Consider the following 20,252-nt stretch of genomic DNA (forward strand, 5'->3'; position numbering starts at 1 on the left):
ACTGGAAGGGAGAAGAGAAGAACAGAAATGCAAGATCAGTGAAATGAAGTTCTGAAAAATCCTCCTGCTATTGCAATATGAAAGAGAAGAGACATCTCAGGTCTCTCATTAGAGCTAATATATCTTTGCAAGAGAAGCACTAATTACATAATGATAGGCACAGTAGGAAAACACATCTAGAGTGTGTGTTGCCATTATAGCTACTATTATGAAACAATCATTTGTGCAAGCATTCTCCTTTCCTAATGAATACTTCCTGTGTGGTGAAATCTTCACCTATCTATGAGTACTTGCAGGAGTAGGAGGATGGGGTGTGGAGAGATTTTTTAATACTGCAACTGGAGATTTTAACTGTGGAGACAACTGCAGAAGAGCAGTCAGTCCCTAGTTCCACCCTTCTCAGCACCGTGAAATGGAATTCACATTAGAAATTTTTCTTGTTGCTTTTATCTTGTTGGTGGCATTGGCATTTTACTATGAACATCCAAAGGCTGAAATCCCTTGGGAAGTGGATCAGCCCATAAAGCTTTACATTCTTCATTACATCGTGAACTTTGCATTTGGTCTGGTGAGTGTACCTTGTTTGAAACTCGGGTTTGACTGTTGTTTCCAAATACAGAGGTAGATTTTTGTAGGAGTCAACGTTTAAATATATTGTAAAGAGCTGGCACGAGGTCCCTGTCAATTGGATTAGTTCTCGGAGGTAAAGAGAAGAAAGCACCAGGCAACATCACTCACAGGTAGTTGCGAGGGAGAATTATTTCTTAGTGTTTAGGCAAAAGCCTTTCTAGAAAAAGTATAAAGAGTGATAAAATCTGTGCTAGGTAGAAGCTCCAGGTAGGGCTGTGAAACCTGTTGCTTATGCAAATACAGTAGAAAGACTTCAAGTAGGGGGTAGCACAGCCTGCAGTTCTTCAGTCCAAGGTGTAAGGAAGACTATAGTGTCTATATATATATATATATATATATATATGAAGTGTTAAAATGAGGCAAGAGATAGGATTGAAGTCAATGGAGTTGCATCAGTTTACATCAGCTCAGGAGCTAGGCACGGTCTGACGCCTGCTATTAAGAGACTTCTACTTAAAAGCAGTAGTAAGGAGCCACTAGCTGTGAGGCTTAGGTTGTGTTTTCAAAGCGGGGATTCAACCACCTCTTTTTGTGTGTGTGACAAATACAATGTATCTTTGCCAAATTCACAGCACATCATCTGATTCAGCATTGACTTTACTGAGGATTTTCAAGGATATCCTTATTAGTTTATAACCAAGGGTAAGTCTACACTTCAAGCTGTCTCTCTCTCTCTCTTTGTGATTGCCAGGGGAGGAGACACACATGCGCTAGCTCTGAAGATAGCACACTACACATAGAATGGAGCCACAGTGAGGCAAACTACAAGATGGCTGGCGGCCTTGAGGATGCACCTCTTGGCCCGTACTTGGGTTGACTAGCCCAGCCTCTCTAGTTCTGGCACACTGGCTCAAGGAGACCTAACAAAAGAATCATAGAATCTCAGGGTTGGAAGGGACCTCAGGGGGTATCTAGTCCAAACCCCTGCCCAAAGCAGGACCAATCCCCAACTAAATCATCCCAGCCAGGGCTTTGTCAAGCCTGACCTTAAAAATCTCTAAGGAAGGAGATTCCACCACCTCCCTAGGTAACCCATTCCAGTGCTTCACTACCCTCCTAGTGAAATTTTTTTTCTAATATCCAACCTAAACCTCCCCCACTGCAACTTGAGACCATTGCTACTTGTTCTGTCATCTGCTGCCACTGAGAATAGGCTAGATCCATCCTCTCTAGAACCCCCTTTCAGGTAGTTGAAAGCAGTTATCAAATCCCCCCTCATTCTTCTCTTCTGAAGACTAAATAATCCCAGAGTAAATAATCCCAGAACGTCTCCTGGTGCTGGCAATCATGCCCTCCATCTTGCAGTGTAGACTTGCCTTAAAATTAATTTAGAATGGTCCCTTTAAGAAATGTGGCCTTTTTCTTTTTTGGAACCTTTCTAAGCTAAAAATACAGCCCTTACAAGCACCAAGCTTCACCCACGCCCATCTGTCAGACATGCGCCTCTCCAAATTTTGAAATATACATTTAAAAACATCTTGTCCCTTATTGTCCTCCCTGCCTGGGGGTGGAAATGAGGCAGCAGGGCCACATGAGATGGGAAGCTCAAGGAAGGGTGTATTGGGTCCAGGGATGTACGGGAACATCAGATTAATGTTTGGGGAATCATTTGTCTGGAGAGAGAACATGAGCTGAGCAGAGCTATGAGTTTGTATGGGCTTCCCCCTCCATGAGCTCGGCCCTCCCTCCTGCCCTGCCACCAACGACCCCTCTTGCAGTTCTCTCTACAGCTGTATAATTCCCACCATGCTCCCTTTACAGCCATGTGCTGCTCACACAATAACTGGATCCCTCTGTTAAAATGGCAGGCAGCAGGCACCTCTCGGAGCTATTGTTTCAGACTGTGCACAGACTCAGGCCGTTCAGCTACTCTTGGGTCAGGTTTTTTGAGTTGTCTTAGCAACCCTGAGGTTTAGAAACATATCTTTTAACATGACAGCTCAGACGCTAAAGCATCCGTTTGGACAGCAATACAAATACAGCGAATAATTCAAACAGCCGACCAGGAAACTATTCAGCATTCATTGGGACATACATGGAAAGAGTTATGACTAAGTGTGAATATAAATACGTGAATAAATAGGAAAACTGGTCTGTGCTTTAGCTTTTTCTTATTAGCTAAGGTTCAGCTGATAAGAAAAAAACAGCTGGACAGTGGTGGCTTGGCAGTCTATATCTTAAAATAGAAGGTGGGGATTGGCTGATGGTCACAGGAGTGAAGCTGGCTAGGGAGCAGGTTTATGGAAATTGGGGAACTGTCTGTTGATACAGTAATATTCACAGTGTTTAAAACATCACAAGCGGTCTCTGCTCAGTGTTCCACAGGGAGAGATTAGGGACTGGGGCTGGTGAGAAGAGGGATGCAGATCAGTGGAAGGGAGTGTGGAAGGACCCCTGAGCCATGCCAGGACAGCTCTGCCCCCTTCCCCCAGCACAACTAGACAGTCCGCACGCACACACCCGCCTCCTTTGCTTAATGCTTTTCTATGCCCTACCCTCAGCATTATCCAAGTTCTATTCCGATAATCACCACTACCTCCAAAACTCTGAATCCTACTCACTTGCCCCAATAAGTAAGTATGACACCAACTGCTCCACATTTCAAAAACCTAGGAAATTCATACACAAAATCTGTGTGTGTGTGAGAGAGAGAGAGCGAGAGCAAGCGAGCGAGCTAAGGTTGCCACCACACATGCCATAACTAAGACCAAAACCACAAAAGCAAGGATATGAAAAGTTAAATGAACTAAGAGTACATATTCCCTATCCTTCTGCCCACAGCTACACATCTTACCACTAGAGCTGCTGTATACCACAGACTACAAAGTGCAACCATGTAGAACTGATAAATGAAATTGTTTTTAATTGTTCACTTTATTAATGTAACTTCTGTTCACCATTCACTACACTTGCCTGCATTGTAACTTCTGTTCACTGTTTGATTTTGTATTTCATATGACTTGGCATTGTGCCTCTCTCATACAACTTTGTATTAGAAAATTGGTAGAAAACTTTGTATCAAATGTTATAGCCCCTAAGGATAGTATAGTTAAAGTGAAAGAAACATGTGCCTTTTTGCTAGAAGTAGAATAAGATCCCCCCCCCACTCTGTAATCAATTGCCCCATTGACTGAATGAGGTGTGAATGAGTGAGGCTTGGAAGACACCCACCTCCAGACAGCTACAACAGTTGAAGAGGGAATGGAAGCCAGAGCAAAGGACAATACAACTTGTCAAGTGGGCCCAATAGAGAAGAGCAGACATATTGACGACCTCAGGGATTAGAAGCAAGCACCTTCTTTAGAAAACGCCCTCTTTGAGCAGCATTGGGACAACACCCAGAAAAAAAAGCAGCACAAAGCACAGACCAATGGACACAGACCCAGATTTTGAATCTGGTCTGGATTTGCATAAGAGGGAAGCTGCTATAAATACAAGGTGTCTTGCAGAAGGACCCTGGGTCTCGTCTTGTCACCATCGGAGCATCGATCCGGATCGGCAGAAGCCCGGCTCCACCCCTCCCCCATCTAACTCACCTGGCCAGTGCAGTTAAGGGGAGCAACTAGTTGGTAACAACAGCAAGACGGAGTGTGTTTGTGTCTGTGTGTGTGTGTGTGAATGCATGGCTGTAATATATCATATGCATATGATAGAGTATTAATTAATACCTGTATTACTAATAAATGTGGCGTTTTGCCTTAATCCCCCTGAAAAGATCCCGTATAGCACTTTGAGTACAACAACCATAGCCCTTCCTCCATAGGGATGCAAACCTCCACCACTGCCTATTGTTGCCAATGGGCTCTGTTTTTCACTGTTTCAGCTTGAGTGTCTACTGTGGATCGCATGCTACACCATTTGTGTTGATTGTGGGAGGAATCTTTGAGCAGGACAAACTTGTGAAATGAGGTCACAATTGACTTGTCATTCAGCTTTTTTTATGCTAGCTTGCAATTATTACAAAAATTGAGAATACTCCTCCCACTGCCACACCTATTGGTAAGAAACAGATTGCTGCAATCAGCTCCACCAGAAAATTACCTGTGTTTTTTGATTAGCTGTTGCAACAGGTGACGCATTCAAAACCATGCCAACTCACGAGTTACTAATTTTACTAATTTAGGAATTAAAATGCATGAAGATAGGCCATTTATATGCAGATATCAAGATACTAGCTCATGGTTTTAGCATGCTAAGACTTGATGACAACTTATACTCTTCTCTGGAAACTCTCTGTGTTACACTTATTGCAACATTTCAGAGTTGGAGGCTGGCATCCTTATGGGTTACAGCTGAGCATGGTAATTGTGGTAGTGCCGAATTGTACTTCAGCAAATGGAGAAGTCGATGGCACAAATGGGAAGGTAGCTTTGTTTTTTACTTCCTTGCTGTTGTTGTTTTGTTAGGTAATGTGAATTACAAAATTATTGCTATTGTTGTCCCTGCTGTCCCTTCCTTTGGCTCATGATATATTTCAGTCGTATGCTGGTCAGGGCAGAAACCATGTCTCCACTTTGTAGCAGAACCATTTAAAAACAAACAATAATTCTATATTTGCCACTATTAGCAGAGCGCACCAACAGCTCCACAGACCCCACACTGTGGGTTAAATTCAGCCACATGCTATTGTATGTTAAAGTATAATAAAAAAAATTAGTGCCTCCTATAAAGTTGCTCATCTGAGCACCATACACACCCCAATATATTTTAGGGTAATCCTGGCTCTAGTGAAGTCAACAAGAGTTTTGCCATTGACTTCAATAGAGACAGGTTTTCATCCTCGATTTTTTATGAATCTTAAAAATGAACCCATTTGAGACATGGCAAGGATACCCTAGATTAGAAGGTTTTTGTCTGGGCTTTCTAAGTTTCCTGTTGTAAACTGGAAATTGCTACCAAATAAAAAGGAAAACCTCACTCCGTATTGCATTGGGTAGCGTTGACATCACAAGCATGGGATCATTGCCAATCAACCAGGAAGGTCTGTTAGTGTTCAAATTTCTAAAGCAATTTCAGAATTGCTGTGAATTTGGAGAGGGGGCAGAGAACTGATTTTGCCACTTTAACAAAGTGTTAGCTTGTGTGATGAAGATTATTACAAGTGGGAGGGAAACATTGATTTCCTACCCTAGTAACAGAGTCTGAAAATAGTGCTTTTTATTTGAGGAAGATCAGGATTATCCAACTGCCAAATGTGTCAACTACACTAGGCTTATAGTAAAATTCTGTAATGGTAAAGACGGCATGACTAAGGGCACTGGAAGTGGGAGAAGCAGCATTTCAACTTTGCTGTAGGTTACCAATTCAAAGCCAACAGAGTTATCATTACAACTTTTTGATTACTAATATGAAGGATAATTGGTAGCACATGTGAAACAAGTTGGTTGTCTGAATCTACTTCAGAGTGTGACCATCACAACAGGGCCCTTTGATGGCAGTTCCGGCACAGACCCCGAAGTATGAATTGGTTATGGAGACAATTTCCTGTTCACCCTCCAGGGTATAGCTGAAGCACATTGACAGGGAACTAATTTTTGGTCTCGTTCTCCCTATAAACAGGGAAGAATTTTTGAGAAACTGGGCATCTGTAAGGAGGTTTACCTCATCAGGACCTTCTTGCATGGAATACCACCATGGAATGATGCTAATCTCTTCATCGAGAACTTGAAGTTTGCAAAGGTGCCAGTGAGGGTTTACCATCCGAAAGTGCCATCTGCTGGCCGAAGGAGAGGAGTCCTTTACCTTCACGGAGGAATTGGCCAGATTGGAAGCATAAGTAAGAAGTTTAAAGAAATTAAGAACTATGATAAATATAAAGTATTATCTAGTTCCTTCAATTATGATAGTTCCTACAAGATAGTTAAGAACAACTGCAATTAAGAATTTAAAAAATAAATTAAGAATGATAACCGAACTTAAAAGACATGTTTTTAGTCAGACTGGCTGGTATTATGCTGCTAAGCATTCCCTTCTATGAAAATTTGTACTTATCCTTGGATTTCTGTTCTCTGACCATTCATGAGAATTTCTTTACTTTTCCCTTTCATTATCACTATTGGAGACAGAAAAATTGGACCTTTGGCTACAGCTAGGCAAACTGCTCCCAAGCTGGAAGTCTTCGAGATCAGTAACATACTGAACTTTGTTAATAATTATAGCACTGAAATGTCCTTTGTACCTTTGAAAAATCTACTCATGATAACAATAATCCCCTAGACATATTTTTGGTTGCCCAATCTGAGACATCGTAGAGTACCTGGATTTCAGTAGGTGCTGACTAGCCAGCCTTTGAAAAAATGAGGGCCCTTTAAAGGCATTTCACATTGGGAAAAAATTGAGGCATCCAAGATAGCTGCTCTCTTTGGGAAATTGTGGCCTTTATGCAAGCTGAGTGTTGGATGCTGTAATTAGGGTGGGGTGAGTTTTTTCAGAAGCATAGTTTATTCAAAGAAAAATGCAATTTGGGGTTTACCAAAGCTATTTTTGAATTAGGAGTAAATTCAGTGAATAGTTTCTGTGAATTTTTTATTTTTAGTCAAAGTTTTGTTTCAGCTGTTTCTAAATGAAGTGTTTTGACCTTTTGGTTTGAAACAAAGTTTTGATTAGAAATGTAGCAAGATTTAAATAAAGCAAAAAGGGTAAAGGCACCCAAAAACTAAATGAAACCCCCCAATTATAAAAAATATGAAAAATTTATGTTTTGAGTTGAACCAAAACAAAATATTATTTGGATTTTTCTGTTCAGCCACTGACTTGAAAACAAACAATTATTTACTCAGGTCTAGTAGTGTCTGCAAAAGGAGGTATTAAAACAGATAGAAACTTTACAAATGTCCTCATCAGACATCTATTATTTCTGTGAGCTATAATAATCCCTTTCAAAGGGGTAGCTCATTTTGTCATTATATGCCTCCTTGGTGCAAGTTTTAAGCCCTGTGACAGGGGATGCCTCAGAGGATTTGGCTAACAAAGCTGCTCAATTCCTGAATGTGCAATTGAGATGCACCTATCTTTCCTTCCAACATCCAATTTGCACTATTCCATCATCTCTTTTTTTTGTTTTGGACAAATAGACAGCTGAGACATGTCCTAAGATCTGCATTAAGATGTTGTGGCTTTTGGAATAAAGGCCTGGTCTATTCTGAGCACCTGTGGAAGGGACAATTACTACATTTCCATGAAACTGGCCCCCAGACAATGTTCCTTCTCGTTTGTTTTCCATACATGGAACAAATGGCGGCCTTACCTCAGATTTAAAAATCTGTGGATGCAGTTTCTTGCACTCCTTTTCTCTCCCTCTCCTTCTACACCTCCACCCTACCATTCCAGCTACCATTTCATTCACTCATCCCTTCCTTCCTGCCTCATCATTCATTCTATATCCCACACTCATTATTGACTCTTTTCCAGCACTCCTTTTCACTCTCTTTTCCGTGCAAGTTTCCCTTCCCCTCCCTTTCTTTTTTCTACACACCACTTCTTTTTTACAATATTCTATTCTGGTTCTTATCTGTTGCTCATTGCTGCAGCCATGTGAGGACCTCCCAGAAGTGTATTATACAACGTTCCTGGTATCTGTCATGTGCTGTTCTTCCTTACCACAGGAAAAAAGCTGCATGAACAATTATAAAAATGTTAAGATAATATTTATTTTATATATACATGTATATGCCCTTGCTGTGTGTTTATGCTGGTAGAGACAAGGTTTGAAGAAAAAAAAAAGTGTCTTGCCCTTGCAGTGGAAAGTGGTAAGGTCTGAGGTAGTTCTCTGTGTGTGAAAGAAAATACCACATTTGCCCCTTAGGAAAATCCCACCATTGCTTTACCCTTTATGTGGCTCTGCTAGTGGTACCAGTGGAGTCTTTGTTCAACCTCCCACAGGGCTGTTTACATAACATGAAGGTAGAAATGTGAATCAACATTGGTGTCCTGTCTGCACTAGGGCTCCCACAGATGTTAACAAAATGGAGGGAGAGTTCATCCCTGTGCCACTCCCCCCAAAATCTAGTAGTGTCAAGGCCAAGGACAGGAGAAATCCAATACAGGCTCATTAGTATGAAGGAGATACAGATTCCAGAAAGTCTGACTCTTTCTTTTAAGTGACGTTACTTCCACACCTTGACTCACTCAGAGAGGCATTGAGGAGTATTTTGAGTATGGTGTTTGGATACTTCTGCTCCAATGCACACAACTCCCAGTGAAAAATCCGAGAGGCCCTTTTGCCACATATTGACCACGCTAAGACTTCCTCTGGATTAGTAAACCTGGGATGAGCAGAATTCCAAGTCACATAAACCTCCCTAATCCTCCTGTAAGATCATGAGTCCCTCATCAAAGATGAACACCCATCTGAATTTTCTTCTCGTTTTGTAAGGACATAGAATTGAATATCTTGAAGACATTAATACAACTCCATTGAGAATGTTTGTGTTGCAGGCATGTATGAAAGAGTATGCCGTTTTATTGCCAGGACAAGTGACTCAGTGGTTGTGTGTGTTGGGTAAGTGATTTTATTTCAGCTGCATTATGTGGGAACCATTTACAATGTGTCAGCTTCCAGGTGTATATGTCCATGAGCCACCCCCTCTCAGTCTGCTCTTTCAGAAAGTGGTTCAACAAAAGGAACTTATTGATGGATATAATTTTGCACTCTACGCTCTGCCCTCTTGTTGAGTTCTTTGGAGCAGACTTGCAATATGTCTGTTATGGAGCCTGAAAGAGCAGACCAAACTAAGAAAAAACCCTTTAAATATTTTAATATATATAGCATCATTTTTATAGATAGTGGGTCAAGTCCTGACCCCTATAATGTTGGAGGAAGGGGACTGCACATACCTTACTCTCACCTTTCATGACGTAGCCAGATCAGTCCTTAGGATGGCTGTTATGACAGTGCATTAGCTATAGAATGATAGTAACATAGAAATGAAGGGCTAGAAGAGACCTCGAGAAGCCATCAAGTGTAGCCCCCTGCACCGAGGCAGGACCAAGTTAACAAAGACCGGACGAATGTTTTCCCAGTCTGTTCTTAAAAACCTCCAGTGATGGGGATTCCACAACCTCCTGTGGAAGCTATTCCAGTATTTAACTATCCTCGTAGTTAGAAAGCTTTTCCTAATATCTAAACTCAACCTCCCTTGTGGCAGATTCCACCCATTATTTCTTGTCCTGCCTTCAGCGGACACGGAACAATTGATCACCATCCTCTTTATAGCAGCCCTTAACATATTTGAAGACTTATCAGGTTCCCCCTTCAGTCTTAGTCTTTCAGGTCTAAACTTGATTAATTTTCTTAAGTTTTCATAGGTTCCTGTTTTCTAAACCATTTTTGTTGCCCCTCTCTGGATTCTCTCCAATTTGTCTACCACATCTTTCCTAAAGCGTGATGCCCAGAACTGGGCACAGTACTCCAGCTGAGACCTCTCCAGTGCTGTGTAGAGAAAGACAATTACTTCCCTTGTCTTACATACAACACTGCTGTTAATACAGCCCAGAATGATGTTAGCCTTTTCCACAACTACATTGTATTGTTAACTCATACTCAATTTGTGATCCATTATAACACCTGGATCCTTTGCAGTGTTACTACCGCCTAGCCAGATATTCCCCATTTTATAGTTGTGCATTTGATTTTTCCTTTCTCAATGAGGCACTCTGCACATATCTTGACTGAAGTTTATCTTGTTGAATTCAGACCAATTCTTCAATTTGTCAAGGTCATTTTGAACTCTATATTTTTTCTTCCAAAGTGCTTGCAAGCCTGACAAGCTTGATATCATCTGCAAATTTTATAAGCCTACTCTCCACTTCATTACCTAAGTCATTCATGAAAATATTGACTAGTACTGGACCCACAACTGACCCCTCCTGGACCCCTCTAGATATGCCCTCCCAGTTTGACAGCGAAGCTTTGATAACTACTCTTTGAGTACAGTCTTTCAACCAGTTGTGCACTTACCTTATAGTAATTTAATCTAGACCACTTTTCCCTGCTTGCTTATGAGAATGTCCGACAGTGTCAAAAGCTTTACTAAAATCAACATATATCATGTCTACTGCTTCCCATGCTCCCCCACCAAGCAGGCCTGTAACCTGGTCAAAGATGGAAATGAAGTTGGTTTGGTGTGATTGGTCTTTGACAAATCCATGCCGGCTATTCCTTAGAACTGCTTTTCTCTAGGTGCTTACAAACTGATTGTTTCATAATTTGTTCCAGTGTCTTTCCAGGTACTGAAGTTAGGCTGACTGGCAACAATAATTCCCCCTTGTTCCCCTTTTTAAAAGATAGGTATTATCTTTGCCTTCTCCTTTCCTCTGGGACCTCACCTGTCCCCCATGAGTTCTCAAAGATAATTACTGTTGGTTCCAAGATTGCTTCAGCTAGTTCCTTAAGTACCCTAGGGTGAATTTCGTTAGGCCCTGCCAACTTGGATTCATCCAGCTAATGGAAATATTCTAGGCAGCAGCTTCATAGCTGTGTACCACAGAGGCCTAGGAGAAGGGGAGCAGCTTTGGCAAATGAGTCCTCAAGGCCCTCCTATAACCCACTGCAAAGCATGCAATTGTCTCTCTCCACAGAGACTACAGCAGAACTGGGAGCAAGGGGGAAGATATACAACGGTCTGCTGACTGGGGGCTCATTGAAAGCACTATAGAATGCTTCTGTGTAGGGCTGATAGAAGGGTCGTGCATGGGGGCAGGAAGGGAAGTTGTGCCTCTCCTCCCATCCCCCAGCGCTGACTGTTTTTTGTGGACGGCCAGCTTACTTTGTTCCAGTGTTAGTTATCAACTAACAGCCACTGCCCTGGTACGCACCTAAATGACATCTGTCTATACAGGCATCCACTATTAAAAGTTCAAGCTTGGAGGCTCTTTTCAAAAAGCATACCCAATCCATTTTAAAATGCAGCCGTCTGAATGATTTGAGTTGCAGTTATCAAACCCCTTTTTATTTAAAACATGGTTCCCTCTGCTGAGAGCTGATGCATAGGGCTGTAAGAGGAAGCCATTTGCAGAGCACAGGAAGAAATGTTATTGATCTTACCAACCCCAGGAATACTCTGGAGAGCCATCTGCTGTCCCTTACCTATTAAAAAACTGTTTACAGATAGAACAGACTTTTAAAAACCTCCCTGCTAGTTATCCCCCAAATGCTAATGTCAAAGCACATGACCCTGTTATGGATCACTGGGATTTTCAGGGAAACTATGTCTGTGTAATGAGTGAGGGAAGTGGCTTCCCTAAACGCTTCAATTCCTCAGCATTCATCATGTTGTAACTAAAGAGCTCTAGCTAAATTGCTTTAGTCCTGATAACCTGACAAACCTGATAGAAGATGGCTGCTGCAGGATAATCAGAGAAAAAAGCAAGCAAAAGCCTTTGCGGTCTGTACTCAATAGACTGTCTGACTAGCTTCCCTGATTAACAAATGTTTTTGGTGTCCTGAGACCTTTGGCCAATCAGGAGTGCATCATAAATTGCTAACAAAAAGACATACCCACAATGAATATTAATTTGTATATTCCAACCCTTCTGTGTCTATGAGGAGCTGTTAAAATGAATGCTGATTGTTGCTGACTACCCTGTGTGGTGTGTTAGTGGGTTAATGTTTTTATGTTTCCTGATATTGTGCATTTCTTTAAGGGAAATTTTATTTCCCAATTTCTTTACTACTAAAAAAGGATAAAAAGTTGTTTCCCTCGAATTATATTAAAAATTCGATTACCTGTTCCCTTAATCCTGGGCTACTGGAAGTAAGCGAACAACCATGCAGAATCCTTAGCGCCTCTATAAATAATTCCTGACACAAAAAATAATAAATCTTTATAACTTTCAGTGTTTATTCTCACATATGTACTCGGGGATGTATTAGACTTCACTGCAAACCTAAAAGCAGAAAGGCTGATTAGTGGTACATACTCCAGAATGCTTCAGTACCACACGAAGTCAGATGGTGTGTCTACAGTTGTCTAGAACGTAATTAAAAAGATTGGGTGACTCCTGAAGCTATTCTACAAAGCAGAATTTTAAACAAACACATATTTTTCTAACTTTAAAAGGTACTTGAAAGAGAAGATGACTCTACCCATGGCTATGATGACATTAAAACACTGTCATTGATATTTTAGGTATCGTTTGGCTCCTGAGCACCCATATCCAACCCAGTTCTGGGACTGTCTCACTGCCACGGTACACTTTATGACAACAGCAGAAGACTATGGGGTGGATCCCACTCGTATCATCATCTGTGGAGACAGCAGTGGAGGCACACTCGCTGCTGCCGTTTGCCAAACCCTGGTGGGTAGAACAGACCTCCCAAAGGCACGAGCCCAGATCGTACTCTATCCATTTCTCCAAGCTGTGGACTTTAATTTGCCTTCATATCAGCAAAATGCTTTAGTTCCCCTCTTGTTAAAGAAACGGACCCTCGCACTTGGAATGCAGTATCTCAATAAGGATTTGTCACTGATGAAAGGTATCCTAGAAGGTTCCCATGTGCCTGAGGATTTGAAACTGAAGTTTAGCAAATGGCTGAGTCCAGACAATATCCCCATGGAATTTAAGATCAGAGGCTACAAACCACCTGCATCTGCTACATATTCAGAAGAACTTCACGCTTTGGCCAAACCAGTTTTTGAGACAATCTTTTCCCCACTCTTAGCTGAAGATGCCATTGTTCGCCAGCTCCCAGAGACTTTCATCTTGACCTGTGAGTATGATGTGTTCAGGGATGATGGACTATTGTACAAGAAAAGATTGGAGGACAATGGCATTCTAGTGACTTGGTACCACGTAGAGGATGGATTCCATGGAGCATTATTCCTAATTGACTGTGGGTATATTTCATTTCCATGTGGAAAGAGAGCAATGCTCAATGTAGCAAACTTTATAAAAGGGTTGTAACCACCGCTTCTCAAAAAAACAGAAATAACCCCCCTCCATTCTTCAGAGCTGGGAGTCTTGCTTCCATTCCCAAAGTGATACCTCTGAGTGGCCGCAGAAATTACAGGAAACTCTCAGGTTTCAATGATCTTTGTTCAGCTCTGAAATACTGGCTATGGGGCTGCCCCCTCTTTCCCCACCTGCGGCTGCTGTTTTACGGCTGCTTGTGAAAAGTGCAGCTAGAGGAGCTTAAGAATCTCTGTTTCTCCTCCTTCTGCTACTCAGCTGGTCTTCCAGGGAGAGATTTGTGCAGTGCTGCCCAGGGGATGGGAGAAAACTCTAGGGCTGGGAAACTGAACAGACAAAAGGGATTTGGGGCTGAATCTGGAGGTAATGGTGAGGGGGCTGAATGGGAGAGCGGGAGGGATAAGTGAAATGATGACTCCTGGGGTGTTGAAACGAGGTGGCTGCAGAGGAACCTAAATCTGATGGAGGCTGAATCCAGAGCAAATGCTGTAGGGCATAGAGAACTGAATACAGGGTTGGATCTGGGGATGCAGGCAAAGAAAAAATGATGGAAAGAAAGAGGAGCAGGGGGATCAGCTTGTAGAGAGCAGAGCAGTGCAAGTTGTAAAGCCATAAAATATGAACAATATTTAATCAGGAGCTACATGCTGTTTGAGTTTCAAAGGTAAATGAAACAACCTTGTGCCCGGAGGTAGGAGACAGGGTTAGTGTGTCTAACCAGAGGAGTAATCAAATGGTATGCACCACAGAGATGTTGCATAAAGTAAAGTTGTTTAGACTCGAACTTCTATATTAAAGAGCCACCCATAAGGAAGAGGCTTTTACCTCGGTTTCAAAAGCAGCATTTTAAAAATAAATAATTGTTGACTTCCCATGAATGTACTTTTTGATCAGCCACTGTAAAGAGGACATGTCACTATGGATCCTAGGCCTGTATTATCCAAGGCTGAAAACAATTTCTGATAAAAAGAATGGACCTGTGAACACTCTACCCTGCCATGGCAGAGAATGAGCTGGGATAAAGGAACTGCCAACATTCAAATGGTCCGTATCCAGGAGCGAATGACAGATAAGCAAAAATACCTTATGATTTTTAACTAGTGTGACAAAGTTCCTCCTCTACCTTGGTGGGTCCTGTGCTTCTTGGCAGATTTGCTCACCTCAGTGATCTTCCCCACAGTCTGGGTCAACTCCTCCTGTGTCTGATCAGGAGTTGGGAGGTTTGGGAGGGACCCGGGCCATCCTCTACTCCAGGTTCCGCCAGGGTCCTGTGGTTGCAGCTATCTATCGTACTCTGTAACAGCTGGCGCATTGCAGCTACACTCCTGTGGCTACTTCCCCAAACCTTCTATCCTCACCACAGGGATCTTACTCCTGATGTTGATATATGCTTGTCTCCTCAATCTCCAGCAGTATCTCTTCATCTCAGCTCTTGTGCCTTTCTTGCTCCCAGCTATCACACATGCTCCTTTCCTCTGGCTCTCCCTGCCCTGATGGGATGAGCTCCTTTTTAACCAGGTGCCCTGAATGCTGCCTCTGATTTGGCTGAGGTGTTCTCAATTAACGTAGCTACCCACTGTCCTTCTAGAAAGGTCTTAATTGGCTCCAGGTGCCTTGATTAACCTGGAGCAACTGCCATTTGGTTACCATGGTCTTAGGGATTTGTTTAGCCTGGAGCTAACATACCTGTTTCTCAGTACTTTACTGTAGCCATCTGGCCTTGCCCCATCACTAGGTGGACAAGCACAAACAATGGAGCACATCATATCTGAACGTCCCCTTTGTTCTTTCGTCGTGGGCCTGAAGGACATTACCAGCTCACTGCTGCGGCAACGTGCTGGCTATCAAACCTAGATACAAAATCTGTAGTCATTACTACCTCCCCAAGCCATACGAAAGACAATGACTAGGTGGATGGAGCAAATTTGGTCGGAGCTCTTGGAAAATCCAGAACACCCCAAGATACACTGATTTTAAAAGACTGGTGATTTGAGGAGTGAGAGAAAGGCCAAGTCATAATAGTCCTCCCCTTTCAGAGATACTCTCAAAGTCTTCCACACCAGCCCAGGCAGTCCTTAAGTCCACTGTGCTGTCTGTAACACTCCTGCAATGACTAGAAGGAACGATCCCAAGTTCACTGCCCAGATTGTGTCACCCATTCAGTGGCTGGTTGGGGAACCCAGGTCCATCCCTACACTGGGTTCCAGCCCAGGGGCACCAGCAGCTAAGGTCTGTGCTACCATGAACCTTCCTGCCACTCCCCTGGAATGCTTCCTGCCTGTCCTGTCCTAGGCTTGCATTCTCCGTCCTTCTAGCCAAACCCCTATCTCCTGGATCTGCTACACAAACTCTTCCTTAGTAATCCCCACTCCTTTCTCGCCCTTGTCCCAGGGAGAAAAATCGCCCTTTTCCTCCCTGTTCTTGCACAGGTGCGCTTCCCTTAATTAGGGCTTTCCTCTCGGCCTAAATCCCCACTGGCCCTGTTTGCAGACTAATGGGTTACTTGGCCCATCTGGCCTACGTTTACTCCATCAGAGTGAGTATGGGGAGCATACCCCATCACAAGATGATAACCTACATAGAAAAATGATACCAAGAAGATGATTATTCAATACTCTGAGGCCCTGAAATCTCAGGTGCTCATTATTTGCAATATACATGACTCCACTGCTATCAGAGAATATCCTACATGCTGAATAAAATGTAATCAACATATTTATAATACATAGATACAGTGCAATACACAGAGGATTAAGTCTTTAAAATGACCTGATACCAGTCAAAGCTCTCAGTAGCTCAAAGAAAATCAGAGAGAGAATCTTACCCCAAAATAAGGGGAATAAGCCTTAACACTACTAAAGAGGTTGCAGCTGTTTTTAAAAACAGTGACAAAACCTTCAATGTAGAAAACTAAAATATAAAGCATTGTTAATAATTGTGATTACACCCAACAGGTGATTTTCAAGAAAAAATAGTAAATAGCTTAGAAATCATTCAGTATATTTATTTTAAGGTTTACAATCCAGAAGTGTTTGTGCATGTGTGAAAATATGACTGTTGTACGTTTTTAATTTCGGGGACATAGTTTATATTAGTTGGCTTTCAGTAACAGAAGCAATGATATAAATTATTATGAATTTTAAACCTTTCAAACTGATTTTGATGGTATTGTCACTACCAGGGTAACTCATTCAACTATGATCTGTATTAAGGATTAATGTTTGATAAATACAATCTTCCCAGAAGAGAACAGAATAAAGTAAGATCAAATTACCTTTGATGTTACTTTGATTGTTGTATTGAAGAGCTGGAGAAGCTGGAGTAATATGGATTTCAGAGACTGTCCAGGAAGGGAGAAGATAAGGGTAAGCTCAATGGTTGAGGGTTGCTGAGGGTTCAGGTCTGCGGGCATGGGGTGGAGGAAACTGGGGTGGGGAGCAGTTAGCTTTATTGGATGTCTGGGGTAACTAGATAGTTTCAGAGACAAGCTAGGGCCAGCTAGGAGTTGGTAAATACGTTACAGAATGTGAGACATTAGGAACAGCAGTAGGCAAAGAGAAAAGAATGTTTTGAACCAGATGGATGAAGTGGACATGAGCAAGTAGCTCGGGTGATGTAGGCTGAAGATGGGCATTAGTAAATAAAGATACAGTTGAATGTGTTGGATTCTGAACTTTGTGGTCATGCAACAGTGGCGTAACTATTCCTGGGGACAACTGGAAGACACCCTTCCTATTTTACAAGGGTCATAGCACTGAAGATCACGCAAACTACAGGGCCAAATTGTCTTTCCAGTGATGACATATCTGGCTGCAAATTCTACTGCTCTATGGTCCTCCAAAAATGTTGGTATAAAGTTTAAAAAAAAAAATTGTAAGAAAGCCAGTTCCATAAACTCTGTGAAAAATGTAATATTTAAAAAGATGCCTCAAAACCCTGTAAATAAATAGAACAAAAGGAGGCTTTCCTCATCCTAACTGATCACAGAGCCAAGAAAAACAATGTTAAGGGTCTCTCTACTTGTCCCATAAGTGTGGTGTATTAAGGTCTGTTCTGGAATTGCGAGCTATCACTTTAAGAGTACGTGTGTGGAGGTTTCTGATCCTGCTTGCAGGTTAGGGGACTTTTTGGGGAAGAAAGTGATCAGTCAGTCTGGAAAGAGCCAACCTAAAGCAGGGTGGGTGAGTTATGCCCATCTGCTTTAGGAAGCAACCTATATTCTCAGTCTCTGTGTTGGGGTTCTTGTGTGTAATTGTTCTGAATTCTAAGCAATGAAGTAGTGTTACGCTGCAGCCTTCCAGCGAGGTGTTTCTACATAGCCTCTCCTTGCATATACTGTGAGCAAAACAGTAAGAAGTAAAGCATTGAGCAGCACTTTAGTCATTCTGCAGCAGCTGAGCTGTTTCTTGTAGAACCGTAGAACTGGTAGGGGCCTGAAGAGGACATCTAGACCAGTCCCCTACACTCATGGCAGGACTAAGTATTATCTAGACCGGTGGTGAGCAACCTGCGGCCTGTTAGAGTAATCCACTGGTGGGCCGCAAGACAGTTTGTTTACATTGACCGTCTGCAGGCACGGCCGCCCACAGCTCCCAGTGACTGTAGTTTGCCATTCCCAGCCAATGGGAGCCGCAGGGGGAAATTCCACAGCCTCCCTAGGCAATTTATTCCAGTGTTTAACCGCCCTGAAGTTTTTCGGAAGTTTTTCCTAATGTCCTAACTAAACCGCCATTGCTGCAATTTAAGCTCATTGCTTCTTACCCTATTCTCAGAGGCTGAGAAGAATAATTTTTCACCTTCCTCAGAAGGAGAGGAGGCAGAGGAACAGTGGAGAGAGGCAAAGCCACGATGAACCTTGACAATGTTTAAGCTGGCAAAGTTTTCCAAAAGCATATAGGGTCCCCCTGCACACATACTCCTACCCTCACAAAAAAGGGATGGAGAGTGTGGTCAAGTGATTAAAGCAAAGACTCTTGTGAGTTAGGATTCCAAGCTTTTATTCACACCCTCAGGGTAAGAGGGGAAATATCAACAAGACTCGTGGGTTTAGCCCCCACATCATAGGAACTTGTATCTCAGCAATATAAGGGTTAAACCCAGTTGTCCTCTTCTGATCTGTAGCCAGAGTTCTCCTTGCCTACAAAACTAGGAATAGAATCTATGAATCCTAGTGGGGACTAGCTTCTCTCAGTGGTTGCTGCAGTTTTGTTGACTCAATAAGTGGCTGTTAAACAATTTTCAGTCATTAGAATCTCAGCAATTAAATGTAACATCCTATGTAAGACTAGTTTTGTTTAACATAACGTATAGGTTATGAGCTCTTTAGGGAAGGATCTGTCTTTTTACAATATGAACATACAGTGCCTAGCACAGGGGTAGGCAACCTATGGCACGTGTGCCACAGGCGGCACGCGAGCTGATTTTCAGTGGCACTCACACTGCCTGGGTCCTGGCCACCAGTCTGGAGGCTCTACATTTTAATTTAATTTTAAATGAAGCTTCTTAAACATTTTTAAAATCTTATTTTACATACAAAAATAGATTAGCTATATATTATAGACTTATAGAAAGAGCCCTTCTAAAAATGTTAAAATGTATTACTGGCACGCAAAGCCTTAAATTAGAGTAAATAAATGAAGACTTGGCACAGCACTTCTGAAAGGCTGCCGACTCTTGGCCTAGCACATTTGGGTTCTTACTCCCCACTAGGAAGCACTGATATAGTACTCCTGCTACTAGGGGAAGGAGAGAAGTCTCTGGTGTGTTGAAAGACTGTTTATGAGAATTCATACAGAATTGTAAGCGACTCTGATATATCATGATGATAGGGTATAAAAAGATAGATAGATACAATGTCAGAGCAAGGTAAAAACAATAAAAGATCCATCATGCAAGTTTCCTCCATTCCTAATTAATACCTGTGTTGAGATATTTAATGTGATTAGCATTCATTTTCACAACCTTATGAGCACATCTAGAAGGACAGGAAGTGAATTTTTAATACCATGACTACATTAATTTAATTGTTGAGACACTTCAGAAGTCATAGGGCTGGGAAAGTCAAATCCAAGTCGGTTGCCTGGCTCCATAGAATCAGAGACTTTAAGGTCAGAAGGGACCATTATGATAATCTATCCTTTCTTCTCAGCAATGTGAAACTGCGTTGTCTTCTGCACTCTTGACATCAGTAGTAGACATTTTGCTTGCTGCTTTCTCTGGTAGGTGGTAGGTGAAGCTCAGAATCTATAATTGGCTGTTGTCTATGCCATTTGGTCTGGTAAATGTACCTGGTTTGAAACTGAGATTTCCTTTTGGTTTTTGAGACAGAGGTGAGGGCTGGAATTTGTAAGTCAGTCATATGGGAACATCTCAGCATGATTAGTTCTTCAAGGTGAAAAGAAGGAGCTGTTTTATCTGCTTTATGGCTGTATTTGGAAAATCTCTTTCATATAAAGGATAAGGATGAGCTCTGTTTACTAAGACAAAGCTTTTCACTCGTATAATATCTTTAATCTGAGGATCTAAGTAAATATATGTTTCCCATTATTGTAGTATCGGAGCACCTTCCAGGTTTTCAAAACAGCAAAAACAATCTCTCTCTCTCTTTCGTCTTTCTCTGCAGGAGAAACAGCATGATTAGTGTCATAAACAGATGGCTAAGGGTTAATGTCTCTTTTCCCTGTAAAGGGTTAAGAAGCTCAGTAAACCTGGCT

The 20,252-nt window shown here is 42.1% G+C and overlaps 1 protein-coding gene across 1 annotated transcript; it reads left to right on the forward strand.

Moving 5' to 3' along the window:
* The first annotated feature begins 412 nt into the window (after window positions 1-412).
* On the forward strand, window positions 413-13,545 carry LOC116821963 (arylacetamide deacetylase-like 4). Its single transcript, XM_032775513.2, has 4 exons — window positions 413-568; window positions 6,190-6,406; window positions 9,067-9,130; window positions 12,759-13,545. The coding sequence occupies exons 1-4, from the start codon at window positions 413-415 to the stop codon at window positions 13,531-13,533; spliced, it is 1,212 nt and encodes a 403-aa protein (XP_032631404.1). The 3' UTR covers window positions 13,534-13,545.
* The last annotated feature ends 6,707 nt before the right edge of the window (window positions 13,546-20,252 follow it).

The sequence above is a fragment of the Chelonoidis abingdonii genome, chromosome 23, assembly GCF_003597395.2.
Source record: "Chelonoidis abingdonii isolate Lonesome George chromosome 23, CheloAbing_2.0, whole genome shotgun sequence".
Classification (NCBI taxonomy): domain Eukaryota; kingdom Metazoa; phylum Chordata; order Testudines; family Testudinidae; genus Chelonoidis; species Chelonoidis abingdonii.

Bases quoted from the DNA above. Each gene is read 5' to 3' on its own strand.
- LOC116821963 (XM_032775513.2), top strand. From the start codon at position 413: ATGGAATTCACATTAGAAATTTTTCTTGTTGCTTTTATCTTGTTGGTG. The intron at 569-6,189 runs GTGAGTGTACCT...CCCTATAAACAG, and splicing joins TGAACTTTGCATTTGGTCTG to GGAAGAATTTTTGAGAAACT. The intron at 6,407-9,066 runs GTAAGAAGTTTA...TTTGTGTTGCAG, and splicing joins TGGCCAGATTGGAAGCATAA to GCATGTATGAAAGAGTATGC.